The 19277-nt window shown below is 41.7% G+C and overlaps 1 protein-coding gene across 3 annotated transcripts in view; it reads left to right on the top strand.

Annotated features, from left to right (window-relative positions):
* Positions 1–12737: 12737 nt before the first annotated feature.
* The window catches only part of LOC132514309 (myoferlin), a 141574-nt gene continuing 135034 nt past the window's right edge, over positions 12738–19277 (top strand). For 2 of the 3 annotated variants that reach the window (XM_060138919.1, XM_060138920.1), the window contains exon 1: positions 12747–12925. In XM_060138919.1, the coding sequence (XP_059994902.1) occupies positions 12838–12925 (88 nt within the window). In that variant the 5' untranslated portion in view covers positions 12747–12837. Of the gene's footprint in view, positions 12926–19277 lie in introns of all 3 variants that reach the window. The other variant, XR_009538736.1, reaches the window with a different exon arrangement.

A 19277-nucleotide genomic window follows, 5' to 3' on the forward strand; every position in this document is an offset into this window, starting at 1 on the left:
GGCTAGGCGTGAAGTGTGAGAAGCTAGTAGTTTGCAAAAGGCCTGAAGAGGTGATAGTAATTTGATGCTGACAGTTCACTAGGAGAAATCCTAGGACAGGGATTCAAAATTCATCTTTATTCATTAACAAAGAGAAATATAATGGCCAAGTGGACTGGATATTTATCTCAATAAATATTAGGTTATTTTCTTCCCAGTAGGAAAATCTTGGGAAACCAAAACAGTACCAAAAAGAGGCTGAATGGATTTAGGCTTTATAAAAAGAAATAGTGAGGCTGTTGTAGATGAATGTGCTCTTCACCCCTGAAAGGTTATGTCTTCCAAAGGAAAGCTAATGACTACCCAGACCTTCTCCAGCAGATACATCTGTGCTTTCTTATACAATTTCCTGCAATCATGGAAAGGTTCTTTCTACTCAATCCATTATGGTAGCACTGGCCACATATGGTTGTTGAGCGCTTGAAATGTGGCTACAGTGATTGAGGAACTGAATTTTTAATTTTACTTAATTTAAATTTAAAAACTGATGGTTGATTCAGTTATCAAAAAAACTTTTATGTTTGGAACAACTTAGGTATGTAAGCCTATTTTTTTTCTTCTTTTTGAAATTTTGGGTTTTTTAATTTTTTGTTTTATATTGGAGTATAATTGATTCACAATGTTGTGCTAGTTTCAGGCGTACAACAAAATGATTTAGCCATACATATTCATACATCCATTCCCTTTCAGATTCTTTTCCTATACAGGTTATTACGGAGTATTGAGCATAGTTCCCTGTGCTACATAGTACATCCCTGGTGATTATCCACTTTACATATAGTAGCATACATATGACAATCCCAACCTCCCAATTCATCCCTCCCCTCCTCCTTACCCCCTTGGCAACCACAAGCCCGCCCTCCAAGTCTGTGAGTCTGTTTCTGTTCTGTAAACAAGTTCACCTGCATTACCTTTTTAGATTCCACATATAAGTGATATCATATGATATTTATCTTTCTTTGTCTGACTTACTTCACTTAGTATGATAATCTCTAGGTCCATCCATGTTGCTACAAATGGCATAATTTCATTCTTTTTCATGGCTAAGTAATATTCCATTGTATACGTATACCACATCTTCTTTGATGGACGTTTAGGTTGCTTCCATTTCTTGGCTGCTGTAAACAGTGCTGCAGTGAACATCAGGGTGCAAGCCTATTTTATCAACTGTAAATTTTATGAAAGCTAAATACAGACGAAGTATTTCTGATGAATGTTTTGTGTCCCAATTGAGATGTATGAAATACACAGCAGATTTCAATGACTAAGCTTTTTAATATTATTACATGTTGAGACAATAATATTTTAGATATATTAAGTAAAATATATTAAAATCAATCTTACTATTGTTTTTTACTTTCTTTACTGTGACTATTAGAAAATTCAAAATATAAATGCAGCTGCTGTTATGTTTTTATTGAACAGCACTGGTATGCACACAATAAATGTTCTCTAAATGCAGGTTAAGAAGAACCTGGTAAACTCTTGCCTCCTTCCAATCCACTCCGCAGGGATTTTTTGAAATAATGCAGATCTGATCATCTAACCAAATCCCCATTGTGTCCTCTCAGGCCCAGCAGGCCTAGACTGACCTCCCCAACCTGGTGTCAAAGCCCCACATTAGACACCCTTCATTCCTTGACCAGGAAGGTTCCTTCCTGCCTCAGGGCCTTTTCACAGAAGGTTCCCCCTGTCTGGAATGCTCTAGCTGTTTGCCTCCTTTCCTATCTCCCAGATCTCAGCTTCATCCTCCCTGCCTAAGGGAAGGCTTCCCTGCCTCCTGAGTAAAGGATTTCCTCTCTTTACCACAGATTTCTTCAAAGGCTTCATTCCAGCTAAAATTGCACATTGAATCATGAGTGATTCTTTGACTGGTGTCCCTTTCCCTCATTCCACTGTAAATTGCTTGAGGAGTCTGTCTGATTTTGCTCACCCCCATATCCACAGTACCTACCATCACAGTGCTTGAACAAATTAGGTAATTAATAAATATTTGTTCAGGGAATTCCCTGGTGGTCCAGTGGTTGGGACTCAGCACGTACACTGCAGGGGGCACGGGTTCAATCCCTGGTGGGGGAACTAAGATCCCGCAAGCCGCGCAGTGCAGCCAAAAAATAATAATAATTTTTAAAATGATAAATAAATATTTGTTCAATGAATGAATGAATTGATGGGGGTCTCTTCTGCCCTAGACTACTGTGGAGAAACGATTTGTTTACTCTCCTCCTTTCTGTTATCGATATTCCTTAACAGGCACCCAAAGCATCAGTTTACAGCCCAGCTCCTTCTCGGGGTAGACCCACTGCTCTTTCCTGGGTTAGAGTTCCTCTCCAACCAGGAAGGGCTGAAATTGGTAAATAGGGAGACCCCCTCAATATCTAACTGAGATTATAGCAGCCCTATTAGTGACATATTTGAAAGCCATTTCAGGGGCAGGTTGAGCAGATTTTCTCTAACTGGCTAATGTCATATAGGAGAATTCTCATTAGCCAGTCAGTGATGCTTCCTGACTTTGTTCTCCATTCAAGGTATATCCTATTTGGAAAGGGCAGCTCTCTAGACATTGACTGCTCTGCCTGTTTTAGCTTCTTTTAAAATTTAATTTTAAGTCTATGGGGTTATTAAAATGTTTCATTTGTATTCAGAGAATTGGTATGCAATTCAGTCATTTTGCTCCCCTGCTGGAAAATGCATCTCTAATAAGTCCCCACTGCCAGTGAGGCCTGGCTTAAGGAGTTAAGAGCAGAGGTTCTAGGGACTTCCCTGGCAGTGGTCCAGTGTTTAGGACTCCACACTTCCACTGCAGGGGGAGATGAGTTCAATCCCTGGTCGGGAAACTAAGATCCCACAAGCTGTGAGGCCTGGCCAAAAAAAAAAGAGCATGAACTCTAGAGGAAGACTACCTGTGTTCAGATCCCAGCTCCGCTTGCTGTGAGAACTGGGCAAACTACTTAACCAAATTAGGCCTCAGTTTCCTCATCTGTAAATTGGGGATGGTGAAATAGTGCTTACTTCACAGCACAGGGAAGTGGAAGGATTAAATGAGACAAAATAAAATGCTTAGAATAGCATCTGGTGTGTAGTAAGCACGTGGTAGATGTTAGTTGTTATTAACAGAGCAGATGAGGCTCTCTGAGCTGGGGCCTGCCTGCCTGCCTAGGCTCACTGCTTGACCGTTTACCCTCGCACATGATCTCCCACCCACATCAAATGGCTTGAGGTTCCTATTGCTCACCATGTTTATTCATCTGTGTTTCAGATCTCTCTCTCTCTCTCTCTCTCTCTCTCTCTCTCTCTCTCTCTCTCTCACACACACACACACACACACACACACACACACACACACACACAGACATCAATCCAACCACTAATTCTCAGTCCAGCTGTCACCTCCTCCAGGAGCCTACCCTGCTTGCCCACCCTGCCCTGTTAACACCTGCTCCTCTAGCATGGTGCTCACTCCATTGTGCTGCGATTTCCTGTGAGCTTCTTGCAGAGAGGAAATGTGTCTTATTCGTCTTTGTAGTTAGCATCATACCTGGCACCACGTAGACTTTCAGTAAGTGTTTGCTGAATAGATGCACGTGAGCCTGAATGAATCAAGATTCTTACAGAAGAATGACTGGGAAACATTTGTTTATCAAACATTTTGATAGGAATTGTTGTTTCCATAAAAGTGAATACCAGGCTTAAGAGGATCCCACTTTTCTCCATTCCATTTTTTGTAGGTTTATTTTAGAAAATATGCTCAAGTAAGTTAACACTTGGAGAAGGTCAGATTCATTCCTGTCTTATATTTAGCTCCTCCAATGGCCTTGAATAATGATAATATAATGATGCCAAATGTTATGAAATATTTTATCCCCTCCTTCCCCCCCCTGTAGACTTAGTCACTGTCAGGCACTTTTTAAAAGCATGAAATTTAAATATACTATATATTAAGTTATTTTAAAATAGCGTCCACCATTATGCAAAACCCTATAATTAAACTACTAAAAAATAGTATTTTAGCTCTAAAAAGCACTTTAGTTATCAACTGAAATAATTCTTAAAGAAGTGTTTCAGCAAAAAGATCTTAACAATGGACCCTCTGTGTGTGCCAATTTGAAAATTGCTGTTAGGTAATATCTAGGATTCTGTGAAACTGGAATTGGAATAAGATATTATGAATCTGTCTTCATTTCTCTTCCACTAAATCCTCTTGGCCACCCCTCTTACTTTGTTCCTCATGTCTAGATTTTTTGCTAAGTCTCTCCTCTCCCTTAAATATTCCTCTGTCTCTATCCCTTTTGCCTCAGTGTAGGCACAAGGCCACTCACCTAGATCAATGTATGAGTTTACTTGATGAAAAAGGTGAGGATAATGAAAGAGCAGAATGTGTGCTCTCATCTGAGGGCCAGTTGGAAAAGGAGTAGGGCTCAGAAGACATTGGGTTTGAATCTTGCCTCAAGTTTTTAACTCTTCTGAGCCTCAATTTCATCAGCTGTAAAATGAGTCCAGGAGTCCTAGCTCCCAGAGTTGTGGAAAGCAGTGGACGATAGACATGTGAGACCCGGCATGTGGTCTCCACTAGCTGGGAGCTCCATCAGGTCTGAACTTTGGCTTATTCTTGGCTGAAGCCCCAACAGCTGACACATGGTACTTGTAGACTCTCAAATATTTGTTGAACAAATGGACATATTATTAATGAATAAATGTTTGACCATCCTGTGTGAATTTACTCTTAACTCTAACTCTTACTCTTCCTTGATTTTTCCAGGAGGAAATATTTTTCCTTAAGTGTTTTTCTTACAGTGTTGATTGGAATCTTACACATTTATATCTAAAAACTGATTGTATGAGGAAAACAGGCCCTGTTAGCTTTTTATATTTGAACAAAGCTGAAGGGAGATCTCCCATCCTTTTCTTCTCCTTCCCTGTCTTCAACTATAATACTAGTGAGTGTGTATCCAGGAAAAAAATAAGGACTGTCCAAAGAGAGGCCACCAGGGACTTCCCTGGAGGTCCAGTGGTTAAGACCCCACTCTTCCACTGCAGGGGGCACGGGTTTGATCCCTCGTTGGGGAACTAAGACCCTGCATGCTGTGCCGGTGCAACCAAAAAAAAAAAAGAAAAAGAAAAAGAAACAGAGGCCACTGGCATGGAGAAACTGAGGGGTTAGCCCCTTCCCAGGCTCACAGGGTATAGAGATAACTCCAGTAGCCACCAGAGACTGACACTGTTACATTCTTGGCACAGGAAGCTGGAGAGCTCAAAGTCCTTGAGACAGATAGTAACCAGGGCTCTGGTTATGATGCACCCAGGCTGGTGTTTTTGTCTCCAGGGTGTGTGGAGGCTGCAAAGCATGTTGTAAGGGATACATTCCAATAGAGTGTAGCAGGAAAATTCACAACCAAACTACCTGGTTTGGATCCCAGCTCTTCCATTTATTAGCTATAACCTGAACAATTTACCTAATCTTTTTGTGTCTCAGTTTCCTACGCTCATGAAGTGGAGGTTATTATAGGGCCTACATCATAGGGTTGTTGTTAGGACCAATGCAGTTGATAAAAATAAAGCCCTTGAGACAGAAGCAGGCTGCTGAACTGGGCTCCAGGGCTCTGTTGTTGCACCAGAGGTGGCAGGAAGAGAGTAAGGCTGGATGGTGCAGGTGCTGGTTGTGATGGTGTGTGAGCATACATGCATTGCCTTTGTGTGCAGCTCTGCAGTCTCTGAAGAACAAGTTCATGTTCCCACCACTGAATCTTCTCCACCCAACTCCCAACACACACACACACACACACACACACACACACACACACACACACACGTGCATGCACACACGCTCTACAGACAGGTTGATGTAAAGTCAGTCTGACTGGCAGCCTCTGAGCACCTCCTACCTTCTCCAAACACTAGCCACCTTACTTCTGCCACTGTCTCCCACTGGGCTCAGGTCTTAAAGCTCCTCCTTCCCTCTTACTACCCAGTGAAACACAGCTCCTGGCTCTCCCTGGAATCTGAGCCTCAACGCTCATGACCTTGCTCCGCAGCATTTCCTGATGTCAGGAGAGAAGCTCTGAGGCTAGGCCACGCCCCTTGGCCACCAACTTTTCTACCCCTTAACTTTAAGTTACTACTTTCCAAGTATCCTAACCTCCTTCTCCTCAAATATTTATTTCTGAAGATGAGGATAATAGTGTTTCCTTCCAGGGCTTCCCTGGTGGTCCAGAGGCTAAGGCTCCGTGCTCCCAATGCAGGGGGCCCAGGTTCAGTCCCTGGTCAGGGAACTAGATCCCACATGCCCCAACTAAGAGTTCGCATGCCACAACTAAAGATCCCATGTGCCATAACTAGGAAAAGACCCTGCATGCCACAACTAGATTCCGCATGCTGCGACTAAAAGGTCCCGCATGCTGCAACTAAGACTCGGTGCAGCCAAATAAATAAATAAAATAGTGTTTCCTTCCACAGCAAAGCCATTGCAAGCTTGTTAAGAGGAGGACTGGTCCTTTTACTAGGTTCTACTTTTACTGGTTAGCTCATTCTCTCCTGCCTGTGTTTATTCAAAGTTATATAAATCAGTGCCAAATAGAAGACTCCAAAAAATGCTAGGAATTGGAAAGTTAATCTGTTTCAGGGCTTACTTAACAATTTAACAGAATCCTGCTTTTGGATATATTACATCAAAATACTCAAAGGTACCTTATGCTGCATTAAAAAAAATAATATATATATATATATATATATAGCTGTAAAAACCTTGAAAGGATTTTTCATAATTACATTGTTGAAAATTTGGGGTTATGATTAATGAACTTATGATAGGTTGTGATTTCTTGGTGGTTATTGTGCATCCTCAGAAATTCTTTTATAGTGTGAAAATCTAACTACAAGTTCTTTTCAACTGAGATGAAAATTTTATGAATACTAAAAACTTACCAATTAATGAAACAGGCATTTTGTTTTGCCCATACACTTTTTAAAAAATTATTTATTTATTTTTTATTTATTTCTGGCCGCGTTGGGTCTTTGTTGCTGTGCTCAGGCTTTCTCTAGTTGCGGCGAGCGGGGGCTACTCTCTGTTGCGGTGCGCGGGCTTCTCACTGTGGTGGCTTCTCTTGTTGTGGAGCACAGGCTCTCAGTGTGCGGGCTTCAGTAGTTGTAGCATGCGAGCTCAGTAGTTGTGGCTCACAGGCTCTAGAGCACAGGCTCAGTGGTTGTGGCGCATGGGCTTAGTTGCTCTGCGGCATGTGGGATTTTCCCGGACCAGGGCTCAAATCCATGTCCCCTGAATTGGCAGGCAGATTCTTGACCACTGCGCCACCAGGGAAGCCCTGTCCATACACTTTTAATGAAATAATTATTGTTTCAATTTTGAAGGCTTCTTTTTTATACTTCTAAGCCAGTATTTACAAATTTATTTAATTTTATTTCTTAACATTTTATTTTGAAATAATTTTAGATTTACAGAAAAGTTGCAAAGCATACAGAGTTCCCTTGTGCCCTTCATTCAGGTTCCCCTCATATTAACATCTTACATACTCATGGTACATCTATCAAAACTAAGAAATTAATATAGGCACAACACTATTAACTAAAGCGCAGACTTTGGTATTTTTCCACTTTTTCCACTAACGTCCTTTCTCTGTTCCAGCAGCTGATCCAGGATACAATCTTGCATTTAGTTTCCATGTCTCCTTTGTCTCTTTCAATCTGTGACAGTTTCTCAATCTTTCCTTATTTTTATGACCTTGACACTTTTGAAGAGTACTTATCAGGTATTTTGTAGAATGTCTCTCAACCTGGTTTTGTCTACTTTCTCATTTTTTTTTTTCAGCCACACTTCACGGCTTGTGAGATCTTAGTTCCTCAACCAGGGATCGAACCCAGGCCCCCGAACTGAAAGCGCCGAGTCCTAACCACTGGACCACCAGGGAATTCCCTGTTTTTGCATTTGTAGACTGGGGTTATGGATGTTTGGGAAGAATACCATAGAAATTATATGGTATCACTTCTCAATGCATTAATTTCATTATATTTTGTATCAGTTTATTGTATTTTTGGCTTCATATATTTTATTGGGCCTCTGAAAACCTGTAGAACCTGGGAACTGTAAGTCAGTTACCTTATTGGTCAGATTTCTCCAGCTAAATGCACAGAGGCAATGCATGAATCTTGATTGGGTCCTAATTTAAAAATATACAAAAAATGAAAAATGATATTTAGTATAATTTGTTATTAACATAATTAGATAATCTGAATACACACAGATGTGGTCATGTGATTGTAATATTGTAGGCAAATGTCACTCTTACAAGGTGCAGTCTTTAGCATTTAAGGGTGAAATTTCATGATATCTATAATTACTTTAAAATAATTTTATTTTAAAAATCTAGATAGATAGATAACATGATCATGGCAAAATGTTAATAGTTGTCAAATCTAGATAATGGGCATAGAGGTGTTAATTGTACTATTTTTTTTCATTTTTTATATATTTGAAAGCTGAAAGAAATAAGTTCCAACATATCTAGAAAAAATGTTCAAGGCCTTTATAAATTATAAAATTTTACTGAGAGATGTTTAGAAAGTCTAAGTAGATTAAGTGATATAGTCTATTATTGAATTGAAATACTTACAATGACATCAGTTCCCCCCAAAATTGATCTATAAATCTAATGCAATTTAAGACAGAATTCCAACAGATTTTTAAAATATTTGAAACTTGATAAGCTGATCCTAATATGTCTATTAAAATGCAAGAAGAGGGCTTCCCTGGTGGCACAGTGGTTGAGAGTCCACCTGCCGATGCAGGTGTGCCCCAGTCCGGGGAAGATCTCACATGCCGCGGAGCGGCTGGGCCCGTGAGCCATGGCCGCTGACCCTGCGCGTCCGGAGCCTGTTGCTCCGCAACGGGAGAGGCCACAACAGTGAGAGTCCCGCGTACTGCAAAAAAAAAAAAAAAAAAAATGCAAGAAGAGCCAAGATATTTGAAGAACAAGATGGGAGGATAAAATCTTATTATGAAATTTTTATAAGGCTATATTAAGACACAGTGGTCTTGGTGCAGAGACTGGCAAATAGAACAATGAAACAGAAGAGAGAGCACAGAAACAGACCCACACACATCTACAAACCTGATACATGACCTAGGTTTGGGAAAAGGACAAACTTTTCAATAAATGGTACTGGGTCAATTGAATATCCATGTGGGAAAAAATGAAACGTGACCTCTAACCATACATGACACATAATCAATTACAGGTGGAGTATAAATCTTAGTGTGCAAGATGAAACAAAATGCTTCTGGAAGATAATACTGAAGAGTATCTTCACATCTCAGAGTAGAAAGCATTTCTTAATGTGAAAAATGTACTGGGAGTTCCCTGGTTGTCCAGTGATTAGGACTCAGTGTTTTCACTGCCATGGCCCAAGGTTGGTTCAATCCCTAGTTGGGGAACTAGGATCCTGCAAGCCTTGTGGTGCAGCCAAAAAAGAAAGAAAGAAAGAAAAATATACTAACCATAAAGGAAATATTGTTTTTAATTAATTAATTTATTTATTTTTGGCTGCATTGGGTCTTTGTTGCTGCTCGCGGGCTTTTTCTAGTTGCGGTGAGCGGGGGCTACTCTTCGTTGTGATGTGCGGGCTTCTCATTGCAGTGGCTTCTCTTGTTGTGGAGCACAGGCTCTAGGCATGTGGGCTTCAGTAGTTGTGGCTCGTGGGATCAGTAGTTGTGGCTTGCGGGCTCTAGAGCACAGGCTCAGTAGTTGTGGCGCACGGGGTTAGTTGCTCCACGGCATGTGGAATCTTCCCGGACCAGAGCTCGAACCCATGTCCCCTGCGTTGGCAGGAGGATTCTTAATCACTGCGCCACCAGGGAAGTCCAATAAAGGAAATATTGATAAATTCAATAATATTAAAATTATAAGCCACAAAGCACCAGTATTCAGAGCACATAAACAGCTCCTGCAAATGAGTAAGAAAAACACGGAGTACCCAATAGAAAAATCCACAAAATATTTGAATAGGCATGTCATAAATTAGGAAATGTAAATATGAAAAGGTATGAAACCTCATTCGTAATCTGAAAAATGCAAATTAAAGCTCCAATGAAATATTACATACTCACCATACGGGTTGCCAAATGTATGAACGGGAAGTCTCATACACTGTTGGTGGGAGTGTAAACGGTACAATCACCGTGCAAAACAATTTTGAATTACCTAGCAATTTTGAAAATATGCATATACCCTTTGATCCAGCAATTGCAGTCACAGGTTAGACCCAAAATGCGCTCATGCACATTTGTACCAGGAAACATGTACAAGCATGTTCAGTGTAGCCCTTTTTGTAATAGCCCCAAACTCTGAATAATCCAAATGTGTATCAACAGTGGAGTAATTAGTAAAATGTGGTACACTCATACAACGGAATGCCATAGAGAAATGAGAGGAAACAAAGTAGAGTTATGTGGATGAATCTCACAATATAATGTTGAAAAAAAAAGAAGCCAAACACAAAAGAATTCACACTTATAGTCCATGTCTATAAAGGTCATAATATGTCAAAGAATTCATACTATGTGAATATGTGTATACACATAGGTACAAATACATGTAGATAATGTTCATAATGTATAAAATAATTCATATGATCATAATCAAGCAAGTCAAACTATTTGGGGGATTAAAAACTATAAAAAAAAGCACAGAAAATATTACTATAAAAATCAGGAAAATGGTTACCTGTGGGGGGAAGGAGGTGGCTGTGATGGGACATGTGAGGGACTTCTGGAGTGCTGGCAATGGTCTCTGCCTTGACCTTGATGTTTGCTCATTAAACTGTCACATTTATTTGTATGCATTTTTCTGTAAATATATTTAACAATGAAAGGGAGAAATAAAAACCAGCTCCAAAATACAAACAAACATAATGTTGTCTATATTCCACTAAAATATATACTGTATTTAGTCTACATGTCCACTAAATACAATAATGTATATGACATTGGGTTTATTGGTTCTTTATATAAGCCATTGAGAAATTCACTGAGACAGAAGAATTCCTGCAGGTGGGTCTTTTTCAGTGCACTTGACGTGTTTGCTTACAGGTGGGTCTTCTCGGTTGGTTGTGTGTTCAGAAGCAAAAGGAAGTCCTACGTTTTTTCATTCTTAGTTTCAGCCTTTTCTTCTGAAACACAATGAGATCCTAATGTAAACCCAATTTGCATTAACGGAAATGCTATGAAATGCCGTGAATAAGGATGAACTTCTGGTTGTAGATGTGTGGAATTTACTATGTGCTTTTTGCCAGGCCCCCGCACTTAGACCTTGACCTTATGACAATCTTCACCTTCATTTTACGGATGAGATAACTGCAGAAGAGAGGGATTTACCAACTTGTAAGGTGACATAGCTCAAGAGTGACGAATCAGGGACCCACACGCAGGTCTGGCTGACTACTATCCCCAGGCCTCTTCTAGTGATCTTAATCACCAGGCTACACCACCTAACACACCCTCTAGGCCATAAAGACCTTTTCCTTGGCCAAACTTTAGTCAAGCTCCTGAACTTTCTCCTAGGCCCATCTGTGTATTTCCTTGTAAAATTTAGTTTTAGCGAGAACCTTGCTGAGTCAGTTTAACCAGAACTCCCCTCCCTCCATATCTGATCACTCTGTATCTTGTGGGGTGCCTCATTCTCCACCATCACCCAGGTAATGTCTTGTCACCCTGACCTATGTTCAGTAAGAATCCTGTTAGGTCGGTTGAGCCAGAATCCCCTTTTCCCCCCTGATACTTTCTTCTGGTAATTTCCATTCACTGACCCCCAACCTGCTCCCTGGCTATAAATTCCCCCTTGTCCATGCCCTATTCAGAGTTGAGTCCAAATTCCCTCCTACACTGAAAGATTCCTTCCCCTTGAATAAAGTCTTCCTTACCCACTTCAACAAGTGTCATCGAATACCTTTTTCTTTAACAAAGGAAAGGAAGACACTGCTGGGGTCTAGATCCTGAAAGAGTGGAGAACTCCATTTTCACTAAAGACGGCTAGCAGCTTTTGATGGACCAGGAAAACTTCGGTCACCAGCTCTCACCTCGTAAGGATTTTTAAAGAAGTCCTATGGCGAATCCTTTTGTGACTGAAAACGATCAGCTCCCAGGACACTGATTTTGTAAACCGCGATCACCACCTCCGGATTGGGCTTGCTTGAAATAAACTCAGTTATTTCTCTGCCATACAATAGGGGGCACCCTTTAACTGATTAAAAACAAATTGTTCTCTAACTTGTTGCTGCGTGGGTGAGTTCAACAGCAGGAGAGAAGAAATGGCAAAAGTAAAAAGAAAATTTTAAATGACGCAGTAAAGTTTTAAAACTCCACGAAGCTCAGCAAAGAATGGAAGGGGTAACAGAAATCCAATTAATTGGGCTTCACAAATTTGTTGCTCTTAGCTGCAGCGTCTTAGTGGTCTCTTGACGTGTCCACATTTATTAGCTACAAATCCTTTTCAGTTTCATTTGTTGCCCATAATTATTTTTAGCTGAGGTTTTGTGCTTTTCACTCCCACATTTCCCGAATTCTTAAGTGGGTGCCTGCGGCGCTGCGGAGGCTCGGGCATTTGGGTATCAGTTTACACGTAACCTTCAGTAAATACAGTAATCCGTCAGGGACCCACCCATCGCCTCTCCTCCTTCCCTCTACGCTGGAGAAGTCTTCCCCCGCCTTCTCTCCCGGGCGGCGCGGCCGCGAGCTCCAGAGCCCGTGTCTTCTTAACTTCGTTGCTGAAATTTGGTTTCTGCCCATTGAGAGCCATGCTTCGAGTGATTGTTGAATCTGCCAGCAATATCCCTAAAACGAAATTTGGGAAACCGGATCCTATTGTTTCTGTTATTTTTAAGGGTAAGGACAAGTTTTCTTCTTTTTCTCCAGTCCTGTTTTGGAATGTTAGTTTCTTGGGTCCCATTCTTTGAAAGTCTGCGAATGATCAAATCCTCTGCGGCTTTAGCTGGAGTTTGTTGCCTGTGCAGGTCAGGGGAGAGGATGGATTTCTGTGGAAGGCATTTTCCCCAGGGCTTTGAGACCCATTGAATGACCTGATGTTTTAACTCTAATAATATGATTTCTATAAGCCCCTGGAGGGAAAGATGTACCAAATTTCAAGTATCAAAAAGGTCTATGTTGGTTCAGATTAAGAGTTTCAGCAGTCTTGTATGCACTTTTTATTTCCTCTGCCTGTGAGAAATGGGTAAAGGAGGAAAAAGCACAATTAAGTTGTTCCAGGTATCATTACCCCGTAAAACAGACCCCTGCTGCTTTTATCGTCACTGGGCTTCTGGGAGGTGGAGTAAAGTTATTAGTTTGGTTTGTTTTCATGTTAATTTGTGCCTTTTTGTAATTGTTCTTCATCTCTCCAAAGTTGGGATGTTTTGTTTTTTTGTTTGTTCGTTGCATGTTTGGCAGCTTTTAAATTGCTTTAAATGAGCTCGGAACAATGCAAGTCTGAAGTTTTGGGCATCTAGTTTGGACTTGCTCAATGACTTTGGGCATGTGACCTCATTTCTCTGGATGTCAGTTTTCTTTTGTGCAAAACAGGTGAGGGCGTTTAGACTAGACCATCTTTACAAGGCTTATTGTAATTCCAGCAGGTTATTTTTCGGGACATTTGATTGCAGTGGAGGGGACCGGAGCGGTTGGAGTGATGGCACACTCCCAGCCATTGTAGGTGTTTCTAGTTTTGGCTGGAGTGGTGTGGCTAAAGCTGAATTTAGGAGCTTTATCATCTTCTGTTTGTCCAAGGTCATTGGTAAGATTGCCAGCTCACTCCTTGGCAGGAGGAATGAGAGGGAGTGAGAGGGGAGGGCAGAAAAAGTGGGAGCCTTGATGGGTATGTGGTTCGTGACCACACCTCAGCACACTCTCTCTTCCTCCAGGAGCCTGACTACTTCTCCCTTACGGTTTCTGAGTAATCTGTGCCTTTCTCCTTTCTTTTGTCCATTTTATCTGTTTCTTTCCTTAAACCTCTCCCTCTGAGATGAGCAGGAAAATGCCAGAAATGAAACCCAAAGCTGCCAAATGATTGTTTAGTTAAAAAAAAAAAAAAGATCTGGGGGACAGAAGTTGGATTCTTAAAGGACAATGTAGTTTGAGAATCTGGTTAGTGAATATCATGTAGTCATGTTATGTCAGAGTTCATTTGCATGTATTCTTTTAAAAATATTTTTCTCTTTTTAATTTTAAATTTATTTTTTTATTGCAGTAACATTGGTTTATAACATTTTATAAGTTGCATGTGTACAACATTATATTTCGACTTCTGTATACACTACAACATGCTCATCACCAAAAACTTAGTTTCCATTCTTCACCACACAGTCGATTCCCTTTACACATTTTGCCTTCCTCCCCATTATTTCCCATCTGGTTGCTACTGCTCTGTTCTCTGTATCTGCAGGTTTGTTTTTGTTTCGTTTTGGTTTGTTCATTTGTTTTTTGTTTGTTTGTTCTTTATATTCCACATATGAGAGAAATCATATGGCATTTGTCTTTCTCTATCTGACTTATTTCATTTAGCATAATACCCTCAAGGTCTATCCATGTTGTTGCAATGGCAAGATTTCACCTTTTTTTATTTCGGAGTAGTATTTCCATTGCATATATATACCATATCTTCTTTGTCCATTCATCCATTGATGGGCACTTAGGTTATTTCCATACCTTGGCTATTGTAAATAATGCTGCAATGAACATAGGGGTGCACATATCTTTTCAAATTAGTGTTTTTGTGTTCTTTAGATAAATGCCAGAAGTGGGATAGCTGAATCATATGGTAGTTCTATTCTTAATTTTTTGAGGAATCTCTATACTGTTTTTCATACCGGCTGCATTTATTCACATCCCCACCAACAGTGTATGAGGGTTCCCTTTTCTTTACATCCTCACCAACACTTGTTATTTCTTGCCTTTTTGATAATAGCCATACTGACAGATGTGAGGTGATATCTCACTGTGGTTTTATAATTTTTTTTTTCTTGAAGCAGCTACATAATAGAGACATAACATGAAAAGTTTGTTTCCTTCACCATTGACATGTAAAGACACGTAAACATATGTTGGGTTCAATCTGGTGATGTCATGGGGCAAGTCATATAGATTATAATGAAATTAAAATTTAACACTATATTGAAATCTGACTTGTTATTTGTCTGGAGTGTATATGCATTGGTCAAACTTAAATGACTAAAAGTATGTCTGCCTTAGCTATGGACATAAACACTCAACTGAAAGTGAAAAACTTCAGTTAAGGTGGGCAAATATAGGCTACCTAAACCATTACTTTTGCTAGGTTATTTAACTTCAGTCTGTTTTCCAGTCTCCTTTCATAGTATCAGTTGAGCAGTAAAGTCATTCATTCATTCATTCATCTGATAAGCAACCCGATGGAAGAAACAACTCAACTTAAAGTAGGAACATCTGGACTCTGGCTAACGTTGACAAAGTAGCCGATGACCCAGATTTAATCACCCAAGTCTCAAATTTCTCAGCTGTGGAATCATGGGAACTGATCTTGAGATTTCTTCCAGCTTTAAGGTTTTATAATTTTACAGTACCATGTACTGAATAACTGCTCTCAGCAAGGTATGGAAGGCATTGCCTTAGGCACTAAAGCAGATATAGTAATGAATATAGCATTTTTCTTGCTTTCTATCTATTCCAATGGTTTAAAACACTGGTGATGGCAAACCCTTTCCAGGAGTGCCTTCCAATTTTGAGCACTGGGTAAGATTAAGTAACATTGTTCTTTTTTTTTTTCTTTTACTGTTTTTTTATTTTTGGCTGCGTTGTGTCTTTGTTGTTGCATGTGGGCTTTTCTCTAGTTGTGGTGAGCGGGGGCTACTCTTCATTGCGCACGGGCTTCTCACTGCGGTGGCTTCTCTTTGTTGCGGAGCATGGGCTCTAGGCGCGCTGGCTTCAGTAGTTGTGGCTCGCGGGCTCAGTAGTTGTGGTGCATGGGCTTAGTTGCTCCATGGCATGTGGGATCTTCCCGGACCAGGGCTCAAACCCGTGTACCCTGCATTGGCAGGCAGATTCTTAACCACTGCTCCACCAGGGAATTCGCTAACATTAAGTTCTGACAGAACTGAGGATACTGATACCACCATATATCCATCAGTGGGAATGGAGCAAAGCTGGATGCACTTCACAGGGTGGCGTGGGGGAGAGTGGGGAGAGTAGGATGTAAAAAGCCCTAACAGAGGATCAAGGCAGCACCGAAGAAAGCCCCTGAATTTACTGAAATGTGTACAATTTTGCCTCTTGAGTACATAAAACAGCAAGGTCAGGCAGTAAGCAACACTTCTCAAGCTGTAGGACGGTGGGAAGAATGGCCAAGTGATGGGAGTGTTAATGGTGATACCTGTATAGACAGTGAGGCCCCCTGTTAGACTGTAGTTGGGAATGTGCTGTACTGACAACCAACTGGTTTAGAGTTGACCTCAGTCTCTCGTGTACAGTCCCCTTCTAAGACTGAACTTCTTAGGACCTAGTATGAACCAGGAGGATTTGGGGGTTACTGGAGTCCCTGTGGTGTGGATGTCATTGATACTTAGCAGTGCAGAAGGAGATTATGGAAACCACAAAACCCACTTGATTTTTCATGTTCTTTGGGTTCACCAGCTTCCGAGAGCCAGCTCTGAATCTTAAGATCAGAGTGCCTGCCAGCCAGAGGTGGCCATTTTCCCTTGAGTTTCACGCAGACAGCCAGGTTGTGAGACTGAATCTAGCTGAGATTAGATTAGACAGACTTCTGAGGCCTCTCTCAACGTGAAGACTTTGTTTTGTTTTGTCTTAATTAATTTATTTATCTTGGGCTGCGTTGGGTCTTCGTTGCTGCACGCGGGCTTTCTCTAGTTGCGGCGAGCGGGGTCTACTCTTCGTTGTGGTGCGTGGGCTTCTCATTGCGGTGGCTTCTCTTGTTGCAGAGCACGGGCTCTAGGCGCGCAGGCTTCAGTAGTTGTGGCACGTGGGCTCAGTAGTTGTGGCTCACGGCCTCTAGAGCGCAGGCTCAGTAGTTGTGGCACAGGGGCTTAGCAGCTCCGCGGCATGTGGGATCTTCCCGGACCAGGGCTCAAACCTGTGTCCCCTGCATTGGCAGGCGGATTCTTAACCACTGCTCCACCAGGGAAGTCCCACAGTTGCCTTTTAAAAGTCAATCAGTGTGACTTGTTTTCCTCCTCCACTAACTGCATGCCCTCAAGGCGTGTTCAGGGGCTCTGGTCTTTGTCTGGTTTGGGTTTACTGGTGAGTCTCTGGCTCGGCCAAGAAGGCATGGGGTTTTTATGTCCTCCGCCGCATCTAACATGTCACTGATGTTGAATATACCTTTTAAAGGTTGACCCTAGAAACAATGCCCTGGCAAGAGATTTGAGACATCTTAGCGCAATAAAGTCATTGATTCTTGGTCCTGAAAGGGACCATCAGAAGTCCGCCATTCTCCCTTCTTTCAGGAAGAATTACGCTTAATATTCTCTCAGGTGCTTTGTGGATGAGGCTTGGCAAAGGGCCACTTCACACATTTCTAACGCTGAGTGCCTAACACCTGCTACCCAGGGGCAAACCGGTGTCGTGCTACTTTTTGCTTTCTTGATCCTGACAAGAAAGATGTGAAGCAGCCAGTTTTATGTTGAAAATTCATACATGAAATGTGCAGTGGTCTGTAAGGCATAATGCATCTGCTGTGATATGGCAGTGGTGACCTTACCTACTTTGTAATTTCTATTGAACAGCTGTTCTGTTGAATAGGGGTGTGCTTCAAGTGGGTCTGAGCAGAGTTTTCACTCAGAAACAGCTGCTTAGACATCTGACACCTTAAGCCTTATCAGCTAACTTGGCCTTAGGCGTTAGGATACAAAGCCTAGTGAGCCCTGGGCTTTGGAGCCAGGGAGCCCTAGGAATGAGGAGCCCAGTTCTCACCTCTTAACTTCCTAAGTGCTCATGAGCTAATGAATTAAAACCTTCAGCTTCAGAGTTCTTAATAACACCTCTTACCTCGCAGAGGTGTTTGAGGATTAAATGAATACACATGTGAAATTGCACATGGGAATTCCTAAACTTCCTTCCCTATTCGATAACGTTTCCTTTTATGGAGCCCTAAAATGTGCCAGACAGTATATCAGAAATCAAGTCTAGAAAAATCCGTATAACATGCGTTGGTCTTCTAGGGAAGCAACTGGTTGGAACACAAAAATGAGTTACAAACCAGAATAGACATGCAAAAATTATAATGCAAAAGCAGATGGAAGCGTGAAAAGCTCCATGGACAAAGTGTCCTTGAGTTGGTCTTAAAGGATGAGTGGAAATTTGACAGAAGTAATGAAAAGAAAGACATTCTAGGTTTGGAACAGCACCAAAAAAGGCCAGGGAGCCACGGGCCTGTGGGGTGAGGTTGACAGAGTAATCTGGTGTGATTGGGATTGCGCCTTACTCACAAATCACCGGGGGGCCACTAGGCTGCGTTGTGGACAGATTAGTTCTAGTCAGGTAGACTAATTAGATGGTTTACTAGTTGAGGCAAATGCTTTCCACGGCAGAGGGAGCTCATTCCAGGGCTAGAATGAGAAGGCAGGAGCTAATGTGAAAGATACTAAGGAAGCAGCCCAATCGAATTAAATGAATAAGAAAACCTTGCTGGGCAGGCCAGTTGGGCCATCCTTCCTCACTTTCTTCTGTAAAATAGGACATGAGGGTTAGGGTTAGGGAGTGTTTAGCCTGTGCATACCTGCAGGGCTGGGTGGGGTGTCTCTGCCAGAGGCCAGCCAGAGGGCATTAGCTACCTGAGACTGGAGAGGGAGGCCCCCGAAGAGGTAGAAGAGAGGCACAGAAATAGAAAGTGATACCAAAGACACATTTTGCTATTCTCCCAAAGGTCAAATGGGGAGCATTTCCTCAACCAACCTGAGCTGTGATCTCACTCACATAAGGTCCTTCTCTCCCAACCCAGTTGTCCCACCTGAGGGATAAAGTGTCATGTCAGCAGTTGTTGAATTGCAAGGAACTCAGGTTTGCTCAAGTTTTTCCCCTAAAGTCAGAGAGAAATTTCCCAGAATACAATCATGGGTCTCACCTGTCGGGCAGGGAAGCCTTTGCTCTGGCTCCCCAGGGGACTGTGTGCCTCAGGCCTCCGCCCTTCCCTGCACTGCATCCGTCTCCTCTCTGCACATTGGCTGCCTTAGTGGGGACTCTTACCGCTGCTCCC

Source organism: Lagenorhynchus albirostris, unplaced genomic scaffold, assembly GCF_949774975.1.
Source record: "Lagenorhynchus albirostris unplaced genomic scaffold, mLagAlb1.1 scaffold_275, whole genome shotgun sequence".
In the NCBI taxonomy this organism is placed as follows: Eukaryota; Metazoa; Chordata; class Mammalia; order Artiodactyla; family Delphinidae; genus Lagenorhynchus; species Lagenorhynchus albirostris.